The following is an 11,318-nucleotide window of genomic DNA, read 5'->3' as shown; positions in this document are numbered from 1 at the left end:
TAATGATTTTTTAGTTTCAGTAAGCTTCGATAAGATTTTTTTTTTTTAAGGAATCATGCAAAGCGTACAAACATATCAGATACAAAACATATGAAATACAAAAACAAATAGGGAAATAGAAAGTAAAGTAGGGAAAAGATAAAGGTGGTCTATCTCTACTAAGTGACCTTAAAGTGATAGTAGGGTGGGAGGGAGTGTGTATCAGTACTTGTAAGTGACCCAGGACTGCCAGAATTTCTTAAATTGTGCATGTATGCAGTGTTATACTAGTCAGGTTTTCTTTAACTGATCTATTCTTGCTTTAATGTTTGGGAATTTAATTGATGTTTGTTTCAAAGACTTGGCTAGGGTCTTTTGGGTCGCTAAAATTATATAATTGACTAAACATAGCTGGGCTTTAGCGAGAGCTTCTGGGACAGCTCTGAGTAGGGCTTCATATGGGTTTTTTCTCAGGTTAACATGTAGTACAGAAAATATCAATTTATAAACTCTAGACCAAAACAAAATTGCCTGAGGCAAGTCCACCATATGTGTTCCATAGTATCCAGAGTAATGATTTTTAATAAAAATCACATGCTCATTTATTTCAGTGTAGTAACTACAAATTTGGGACTTTTTACTAAAATGTTTTAATCTCTTAATGATATTTAAGAACTCAGCAGTTTTTGTAAAGCTCTCCAACAGGTCCTAGGAGGGTTAACTTAATAGGCCAGATTGCACACAGTTGCATTCAATAAATCCATTCTCTGTGGTGTTAGAATCCTCATGGTATTGATTTTGGTTGTTTAGCAGTGTTTTTCAGTGCAGCATAATAACCTCTAAAACGTAGTCAAAGGACACTTACTGCAGTGCAACAAATGAGGTAAAGTTATGCTTACATCATCATAAGGACATTGATGTGACATACCCCCATGTCATTAAGGTGATACTGACCCACTATGGGCATTCCAACCTTATTTCATGTTAACATTTAGTGTGAAGAGATTGTTTTAAAGAGTAGATCAGGCAGTAGCAAATGGAAGGAAAAGTCAAAGGCCTTTATTGAGCAGGTGCTACTTCCTTATTGGTTCAGTTTGGGGATAGCATAGGATACTGCATGGGAAAAGCTGAAACTTCTTTGTGGGCTACGATCAACCATTACATTCTTGGAAACATTGATCATTGTGCCTATAATAACAAGGAATTAGTTAACATCTCTGTGAGAGTGTAACTGAATGAACTACAATATTGTTGCAAAATCACTATTTATTCAGGGTGCTTAAGTTACAAAACTTTATTCTTGCTGATATATATCGGAGTTCATTTTTTAAATGACAAACAATTTCATCACATAACAAAGCGAATAGTTTTAAAGCATCAAATCACACCCTATATTGACATTACTGAAATAAGCTACAATATCCATGGCTTCTGGATAATGGTTCTTGGTCTTGTTCCTCCATGGTGATAGTAAAACATAATTATTACAATGTGAGCGTTTTTGGATAAGTATCCTTTAGACCAATGATCATCAACCAGTGGCTTGTGAGCAACATATTGCTCACCAGCCCCTTGGATGTTGCTCCTAGTGGCCTAAAAATGTATCACCTACTTTAAAGGAGAACTAAACCCCCCCGCAATGTTAAGTCCCCATTGGCCCCCCTCCCCTTCTGCAATTTCCCTTTTTCGGCGCATTCGCCGTAGACCGGAAGATTGCTTTAACTGTGCATGTGCCTTTGCTCCACTCACTTCACGAAGATTATCGAAGAGAGGAAAATTGCATCAGTGAGCTGTAATCCTGGGGTATGTGCAGGGGGGAGGCAGGTTGGGGGGCCAGTGGGACTTAATATCGTGGGGGGTTTAGTTCTCCTTTAAAGTAGGTTATATATTTTGAATTAATGGTTTGGTGACAAGTTTTGGTTGCATAAAAACAAGGTGAACTGCCAAACCGCACTTATTTTGCACCACTCAGGAAGATTTTTTCATTCTTGCATTGTCCCCAACTCTTTTTACATCTGAATTTTGCTCATGGATAAAAAGGTTTGGGGACCCCTGTTTTGGACCTTGGAACCAAAAGGTTTAAACACTTTTGGGGGAATGCAACATGTATCACTAGAGCAAAAAACATGTGCAAAGACACTTGTGAAAGTTACCGACCATGTTTCCGTCTTTTTTGACCGACCTCATCGAGTTCATCTCAAAGTTTGCAACCAATTGCCTTTTGTGAATATTTGCAGTGTATGTTACAAAATTTCGCAATAGTTTTTTTTCGACAAAATATTTAATGAAACTGCAGAGCATGTGTTAACGCTAAACCTTTGCTTAGCGATAATACACAATGTAATATTCACCAGCAAATGATTTTACGTTGCAAGCAATGCTAAACATTCACAAAGACGCCATTTTGAATAACTCTTGTGACTTTTAATTACATATTATGTCTTATATGATGTCACTATGGGGTGTGATTTGAAGCTTTAATTAAAAATATTGGTTTTGTTATGTGATGTAATTGTTTCTGCTTTATGAAAGGAACAAAAAGCTGTTTTTCGAAACGTCCACAAGAATAGTTTTAAAACTTTGCCCTGGAAAGATGATTATGTATGTATGTATGTATATAAATAGGTTGCCATTGCCTCTCTTCCTGAAATCACAGATAGTGGAAAAAATATGGGGTATGAGTGCAGATAAAATAGTTGTTTTACAATATAACATCATATATTTTCCCACTCATTATAGAACTTGATGTGTATCTTCTTTGCTAAGGAAAGAGAGAAAGGTCTGGCACACAGAGCAGTTTAAACCGGGGTGCAACCCCTGGTGTGTTTATTGCAACAACAACGTTTCGGAGGGCGTTCCCCCTTCGTCAGGTGACGAAGGGGGAACGCCCTCCGAAACGTTGTTGTTGCAATAAACACACCAGGGGTTGCACCCCGGTTTAAACTGCTCTGTGTGCCAGACCTTTCTCTCTTTCCTTGATCCATTGGGAGTGCCGTCTCCCTCAGGTCCTGGGCACCAGCATTACCTCACGAAGGGCCTGAGTGTGCGCGTGGTTTTCTCAGTATATCTTCTTTGCTAACCATGTCAAATGGTTAAAAAGATCAAACTACTGTGAATCTTTCTGGATCCCTCAGTCCAGTCTTTAATACATCTGCCCATAAATCTTTAATTGGCAAAAGTTTCTTTTTTAAAGAGAATTTAAAAATACAAACATTTGGGCAATTTGTTTTTTGGGAGCAACAGAAGTATTATAAATTTTAGGTAGATCAAAAAGCACATTTATTTGCAGAAACAGAATAAATATTCTTTGCTTCTTTTTAAGTTAGGTGCCTTAGATCTATGTATCGTGTCAGAAGTATTAAAATACAATAACATGCTTTGCAAGTTCTTTTCTACATTTTCAGGAAGTCTGGTTTAAAGATATCTATCAAAGACTAAAAATGGGAAAACATTCGTTGGACTCTAGCTTTGAGCTTCCTACAAACACTGAGTTGAACTTAAACCTACTAAAATGGGACAGGCTTTGAAGGTCCAGATGGTTATATAACATAAGAGATTTGTACTTTCAGTGCATTGAAATCTAGTTTAGATAGCCTTGCATGCTATTTAGCTATGGCAGGTGGTTAAAAAATATGCTAGTGTGAGCATATCTCATAAATGAAAGCACTTTTAATAATATTCAGCATTTATGTAAATAAAGGTCTAATAGTACACCATGTTGATGAGACCTAACACTAAACAACTATAAACTTGAAAGGAAACAAAAGCATAGGGATATTGTAGAGATTTGCATGTGTAGCAGTCCAACACAGCCTTCTAACAGTGGTTTTTAGTTTTGTTCTATAGGGAATTTTTATTTCAGAGCACTGAAACTGATTTTTTAATGGGAATATTTTTTTGTTAGAAAAACATATTTAAAAAGCTTTGTTTTTGAAAATATTTTTTAAAAGCTATTTAATCACTGTACATTTATAATTTAAAGGACCTTTGCCAACAATAGCTGCTTTAGAATAGATTGTCAGCCCTTCCAAACACTTTTTTTCAGTTCAGTTGTTTTCAGATTGTTCCCCAGAAATAAAGACTTTTTTCAGTTACTTTCCATTATTTATTTTTTACTGTTTTTCCAAAATCGAAGTCTAAAATTGAATGTTCCTGTCTTTCCTGTGTTTCAGTCTGACAGTTTAGTAATTCAGGTGCAGACTCTAAATTGTTACAATTTGGCACAAGAATAAAAAAATAATCTGACACTCTATAACTATTTGATTTTTTCTTAAGATAGTTTTTCTATTTTTATTTCTGTTTTTCAAGGGTCTGAATGTGTTTTTTTGGAAATCATTTGATTTGAAATTAAAGAGGAAAAGTTTGCCTTTCATCTAGTGGAAGGTTAAATATTCAAGGAATTTCTAGGGAAAAGATGAAGCCTGTTATACTTTAACTAAACAGTGATTTGTGGCCAGAGGACTCTCTGAATATGTTTCAGATATCAGCTGTAAGAAAAAGATGCACTTTTCAAATATCCCTAAATAAACCAGGAATTCTATCACTTCCTTCGAGAGTTAACTATACACTGGCCGATAAGTGTTGCTAATAAGCCGAGTCGGCAGCTAATTATCCCATGTATGGCGACCCCTAATGGACCTACCCACTGTAATTGGGAAGCTTTTGATCAGGCAGGTTTGAAAATCTGGACTACAACCACATTGGCTAGTTAATGCAGTTTTCATTCCAATGGCCTGTATCCTCGTCATAGTGGGCCAAACTGTCTGATCAACCAGATATTGCCAACCTCAAGGTTGCCATTTTGGGGAACTATCCTCGGGTGGCAGTGGTAAACGAGTTACCAGAGCTGTCAAAAAGCTGCTCCTGGTAACTTTGAAGGGAATTTCCAGTTTTTCGACTGTAAATTCAGCTCTTGTAGTGCAACAGATCGCAATTGTGCACTCTGCACTAGCCATGTCGGCCAACATCTGGAGCAGGAAAGGTAAGTGCTAAAGGGAGGCATTATAGCAGCCGCCTCAGGTGACTCTTGCCCTAGAAACGCCCTGCTAGCTTCATTGGGCTTTCATTCAGAAGAGGAGGGTGAGATTTTAATTAAAATGTTCTGCTTTCTCATAAAGCGTATTTAATCATATACTCTATAATTTACTAAGTGGCAAAAATTTGCCACACAATCGCAACACTTGGCCAAGCTCAGACTACGCTTATTTACTAAATGCAAAGTTGAGTCCAGGGCGCCGAATGCTGGCGAATTCACTAATGTTACTTCTGCAATGCAAGCAAATCAAAGCGAAGATGCACTAACGCTTAATTCTGCCTAGCGAAACTTCGTTAGAGGTCTTCGCTCAGGCTAATTTGCAGAAATTTAAAGTTGAATGGACGTATATGTTGCAACAAATACATTACACTACACAAGTCCAGGGAACCTTAATAAAGAAAATAGAGTTGTTATAATGCCCTACACATGTTCCATATGTTAGAAAATGTACAGGGGAACCCGGTAACACAAAACTTTTATGTAACACCTAAAATTATTTAGTATTCATAATAGTTTTTAAAACAACAATTTACATGAAATCAACAAATGAGTAATTTAGTTCTTTGAAGAAGTTATGCATATTTAGTCATTCTTGCTAGACAAAGTATTTACAGTTGTAAATTATAACATTTCCATACACATGCCAGTAGATATTTGTTTTCATCTTTTACCACATCTTTTGATAATCCTTATGCTCCCATAACAGAACATCTGACATGTATGAGCAAAAAAGTGGGTCCCAACCCACTTGTAACAAAATCCAAAGTGGGAAAGTCGTGTGACAACTTATTACTCATTACTACTATAGAGATGCTTTCAGTGTTTTTTTTTTTTTTTTTTTTTAAATAAAAATGTGAACATTGATATTCCTGCATATATACTGTATGTTATGTCACATTGCCTGGTACTTTCTTATTAATGAGTGATACCAAGTAAATGGGTATCAAGGTCCACAGATTAATGGATAATACACTATAAAGCATATACTTACTTACTGCATGCTCCATTATTGAAATGAGTGTAGACCTCTCATAGTGTAGTTTTGGATGCCAGTGCAGTCAAATCATTTGTACCCCAGAGTTTATGCCATTTGTTAGATTTCACTTATATGAAAAAATCAATACACATAAGCACCATCAGGGTTTTTTTTCATGGAGGTAATGGAAATGAATTCACAAGCACTGCATGTTTATTAGGACTGCTAAACTGAAATATATCTTGTTTTTTTTCCAGACTTTTGACAAAATTTTAATCGCAAATAGAGGAGAAATTGCATGTAGAGTAAGTTTTTTTTTTTTTTTTTTTTTTTGTTTGTTTTTTTTGTCATACAGTTTTTCTGTGTTCAGCTACAGATGATGCATAATAAGCTATATGTAATGTGTTTTGAATCTGCCACTCAGACTATTTTTGTACCCAACCACCACTTCCTTCATTTTAACTGAAACTTGTTAAAAGGATAAAAGATATTGTATAACAAATATGGAATAGGTCTGAAATGCTAAGTACTTGAGAAAAACATATTAAAACAAAATAGTAGTGATTTGCCATCTACTTAAACTTGCTAGTTTAACATTAAAGAGATGCTGACACCAAAAATGTAACATTTTTTTTACATTTACCTTAAAATCTACTTTGCATGCTTCCTATAATTTTGCCATAAAGTTTTTGCCCAATGCTCCCTATGATCGCCTATGAGGGGGCTGCCATATTTGTGCAGCAGAAGTCCGTTAGCATTAGAAACTAATCAGCATGACCTATAGGTAACTTTTAATGTACATTCATATTTTAAAAAGTCGTTTTTTTTTTGGTGTCAGTATCACTTTAAGTAGAAGTTACTTTCTTATTTTTGAATAAATTAAGTCTATATATGAAACATTGCTTTTTTTATATGACACTGGAAATTGTATTAGTTATGGTACCTGTTATCCGGAAAGCTTTGCACTTGGAGTTTTCCTGATAACAGATCTTCCCATAGTTTGAATCTTCATACCTTAAAGAAGAATTCAACCCCCGAGGCGCAAAAATCCCTCCCCCCCCGGGCAAATGCTCCTAACTTGTTACTTACCTCTCCTTCTAGGTCCTCTCCAGCGGAGTTCATGGCAGCCATCTTTTCCTGAGCGCTTTTCTTCCTGTAGTCATTGGCATTTGGTGGCGCAAAAGTCACAAAGTTTCCAAAAAATAAATCAGAAACTTTGTGACTTTCGGGCACATGTGCAGTAGGAGACATTTGCCGTTACGGAGCTATTGCGCATGTGCACGAAAGTCCCAAAGTTTCCGATTTCTTTTTCGAAAACGTTGTGACTTTCGGCGCATTCGCATTAGAGCCAAACCAGCAAATGCCTCCTACTGCACATGCGCCACCAAATGCCGATGACTACAGGCAGAAGAGCGATCAGGGAGAAGATGGCTGCCGTGAACGCTGCTGGAGAGGACCTAGAAGGAGGGGTAAGTAACAAGTTAGGGGCATTTGCCCAGGGGGAGGTAAACCTGGGGGAGGGGGAGGGAGTTTTTGCGCCTAGGGGGTTGAATTCTCCTTTAAGTCTACTAGAAAATCATGTAAACATTAAATAAACCCAATAGGCTTGTTTAACTTCCAATAAGCATTAATTCTATGTTAGTTTTGATCAAGTACAAGGTACTGTTTTATTATTACAGAGAAAAAGGGAATCATTTTGAAAAATGTGGATTATTTAGCTAAAATGTAGTCTATGGGAAACTGTCTGTAATTCTGAGCTTTTCGGATAACTGGTTTCCATACATAATTTTTAGAAATTAGTGAAACTTTCTTGGAACTCTGTGTTCTATAGAAAGTAACATTATAGAATCATCTCCCCCTTTTTTAGTATGTGTGTATATATATGTATGTGTATGTGTATATATATATATATAAGCTGTGGCGGTACGCACTCCGGTTCAGTAAAATGTAACTTTTATTTATCTTAAATGATGTTTCGGTCCATGGTCTGGGACCTTTATCAAGATGCATTAACTCATTAAAAGACAGACAATGAAAGTAACAGTTATAAAGGTTTAAAAAGTCCCACCTTGTTGATGACATCACACACAATTATGTTAATGGATGCTTATTAGACAGAAACAAAAAAGGCAAAGCTAAACTAAGGAGCAAAGCTAATGGAAAAAGTATTATCAATACAATCCAAAATGTGTAGTAAATATAAATAATTAAAAACATATTCTCTTTCACCGCAAGAAAAATTACTTAGAATTAATTTTGATCTGCAGTGGAAAGACAAACAGATAAGTTACTTAGGGGTGAAAATAACTCCAACCCTCGAAGGCTTATATCAAGCTAACTATCCTCCACTCTGGATAGATATTACTAAGTCTCTTGTGGCCTGGTCTAAATTACATATATCATGGTTTGGCAGAATAAATGCAATTAAGATGGTTCTTTTACCTAAACTATTATATTTTTTCCGAGTTCTGCCTATTGAAATTGCAAGGTCGCAATTACATAAAATACAACAAAAATTTGCGAATTTTATTTGGGCTGGGAAAAAAATCACGTTTGGCCCAAAATACGTCTTTTTTACCCAGGAACAGGGGTGGCCTGAGTGTCCCTAACATTTTTTTCTATTATCAAGCAGCGCAAATTGCACCATTAATTCATTTCTATAGACCTATCCTTCCATTATGGGCACAAATAGAAGTCGTGCAACTCAAGCCGATTAACCCTGCAGTGTTACCTTGGATTTCTAAATGTGAGAGGCCCATCGCTTCCACCCCAATATTAAAAATGGCACTAGCTGTATGGGACCAGGTTGTACTAAAAACCCCTTTGAAATCGCCTCATTGTCCGGCTATGCCTGTTATTGGCAACCCTGTTTTTCGACCAGGTCTACAGGATACTGATTTTCGTTGGTGGTACTCCCACAACATGTTATATGTAACTCAGTTTTTTGGCTTGCAAGGCCTCAAGAAATGGTCCACTATAGTTGAACAGTGTAATCCTCCAAGAGTGGAATGCTTCCGATATATTCAGATCCAACACTTCCTGAATGAAGTGACTAAAGGGTGTGCTGATATCCTATCCTCTTCCGCTTGGGAACAAATGTGTATTAAGTTCCCTTGTAGTGGGGGTATAATATCTATGTTATACAAGGACATTTTAAATTCAGCAATTACTTCCTCTCCGACATATACTACACATTGGGAACGGGATCTGGGTAATATAATAGATGACGCTTCCTGGCAACAAACGTGGGTGAATACAGCCAAATCCTCCATAAATACGCTGGCACAGGAAACTCTATACAAGGTGATCTCTAGATGGTACATGGTTCCTACCAAGTTGCATAAATACTATCCCGCTGTCAGTCCACTCTGTTTCCGAAATTGTGGAATGGAAGGTACTATGATACATGTTTGGTGGCAGTGCAGACAGGCGTTCAGATTTTGGTCCAGAATATTCACACTAATAGATTCAATAATGGGAGTTAGACTCCGAAAAGACCCTAAGATAGCCTTACTCAATACCACTATTCCAATTTTGGACGAATATCATCGCAAATTGATACATGGAAGAAAAGTTCTATTCCTATGATTGTTTCGTTTGAAAATGAATTGGATAATGGTAAATGAAAGATTGAGTATATCTACTGATACCTATTCTACCTTTACTAAAATCTGGACTCCCTGGATGCATTACGCCAGACTACACTAAAAATTGTCTAGTGCAGGTTTTACAATCTTCCAATTTCCCTGCACCACTCTGTACCTGGCTTATCCGGTGGTTTATACTGAATTGAAACCTATATGATGGAATTTAAGGTAGTTTCAAAACCTGAATTAAGAGCTAACTGTCGACAGTATAATGATCACGGACACGGTTGATTAGGTTTATTGTTCAGTTTTCTTTTTATTTCGTTTTCTTCAATATGTATTCTTTACTTATGCTATATGTTGTTTCCCGATGTGTCACTATGAAGAGTGTCCGAAGCTGATGCTCTTCCTTCACTCTCAAGACATTTGTATGTTATGGCTATAATCCCCTCTGCGTAGGAGGATACACATTTTCTACATGTACGAATGCATAAAAAACTTTATGTGGAAAGTATATGCTGTTTTTCTGTCTAATAAAAAGATTTGAAAGAAAAACATATTCTCTTTTAGCCAAAAAACGGCTATATGTGCAATACTCATTCAGACCTTTGGGAGAGAGGGTATCAAGTGTTTTTATCCAAAAGGTTTGAGGAGAAGTCTAGATCTGTCTCCACCCCTTCTAGGCATAGGTATGTCGTCAATAGCAATAAATTTAAGAGTCAGGACACGATGGCCCACCTCTAGGAAATGCTTAGCCATCGGTTTAGTGTTTTTTTGATCTCTGAAGGCAGTGTTAATTGCTGATCTATGGGCGTCAATACGAAGTCGCAACATTGCTTATGTGATGCGAATCTTATATCTATGGCCAGTTAAAGGGTGTACAAAACTAGTGCCTGGTGTCATAGATCTGCATGACAAACATGATGGTTTATTAGAAGATAGCCAAGTAGTTACCGTTTGGCTCTCACTGTAACAGTGAACAGGGTCACTGGATACTAAGAGATCACGGAGACTTTGTCCACATCGAAAACCCATCATAGGTGGATCAGGGCAAAGACGACAAATGTATCATCTGCTTTAATGATTTGCCAATTAGCTCTAAAAGCTTGATTGAGGGAGGAGGACATGTTAGTAAAGCACGTTGAAAATATAAGCGGACAGATCTCGACTTCTCGTTTTTATCTTTTGGATAAAAACACTTGATACCCTCTCTCCGAAAGGTCTGAATGAGTATTGCACATATAGCTGTTTTTTTGCTAAATGATGATGTTTTTAATTATTTATATTTACTACACATTTTGGATTGTATTGATAATACTTTTTCCATTAGCTTTGCTCCTTAGTTTAGCTTTGCCTTTTTTGTTTCTGTCTAATAAGCATCCATTAACATAATTGTGTGTGATGTTAGCAACAAGGCGGGACTTTTTAAACCTTTATAACTGTTACTTTCATTGTCTGTCTTTTAATGAGTTAATGCATCTTGATAAAGGTCCCAGACCATGGACCGAAACATCATTTAAGATAAATAAAAGTTACATTTTATTGAACCAGAGTGCGTGCCGCAACAGCTTTTCTTTTTTTTCATATATATATATTTTATCCACTCGGATCACTGCACCATAGTATGATTGTTTACAAACAAGCTAATGAATAAAAAAAATAATCTGATAATATATAGGTGCAAGTGCATTTGCACTTGAATTTGCAGTTTGTGTGTGGTTTGTCCTAACACTCTTGCCTC

At 36.6% G+C, this 11,318-nt stretch overlaps 1 protein-coding gene across 2 annotated transcripts in view; it reads left to right on the top strand.

Annotated features, from left to right (window-relative positions):
• pcca.L (propionyl-CoA carboxylase subunit alpha L homeolog) overlaps positions 1-11,318 on the top strand; it is a 261,425-nt gene that overhangs the window by 17,645 nt on the left and 232,462 nt on the right. For both annotated transcript variants that reach the window (XM_041582406.1, XM_041582407.1), the window contains exon 3: positions 6,248-6,295. In XM_041582406.1, coding sequence (XP_041438340.1) covers positions 6,248-6,295 — 48 coding nt within the window. The remainder of the gene's footprint in view (positions 1-6,247; positions 6,296-11,318) is intronic.

The sequence above is a fragment of the Xenopus laevis genome, chromosome 2L (assembly GCF_017654675.1).
Source record: "Xenopus laevis strain J_2021 chromosome 2L, Xenopus_laevis_v10.1, whole genome shotgun sequence".
Classification (NCBI taxonomy): Eukaryota; Metazoa; Chordata; class Amphibia; order Anura; family Pipidae; genus Xenopus; species Xenopus laevis.
Note: the sequence above shows the minus strand (reverse complement) of the source record. Positions and strands in the feature narration are given on the sequence as shown.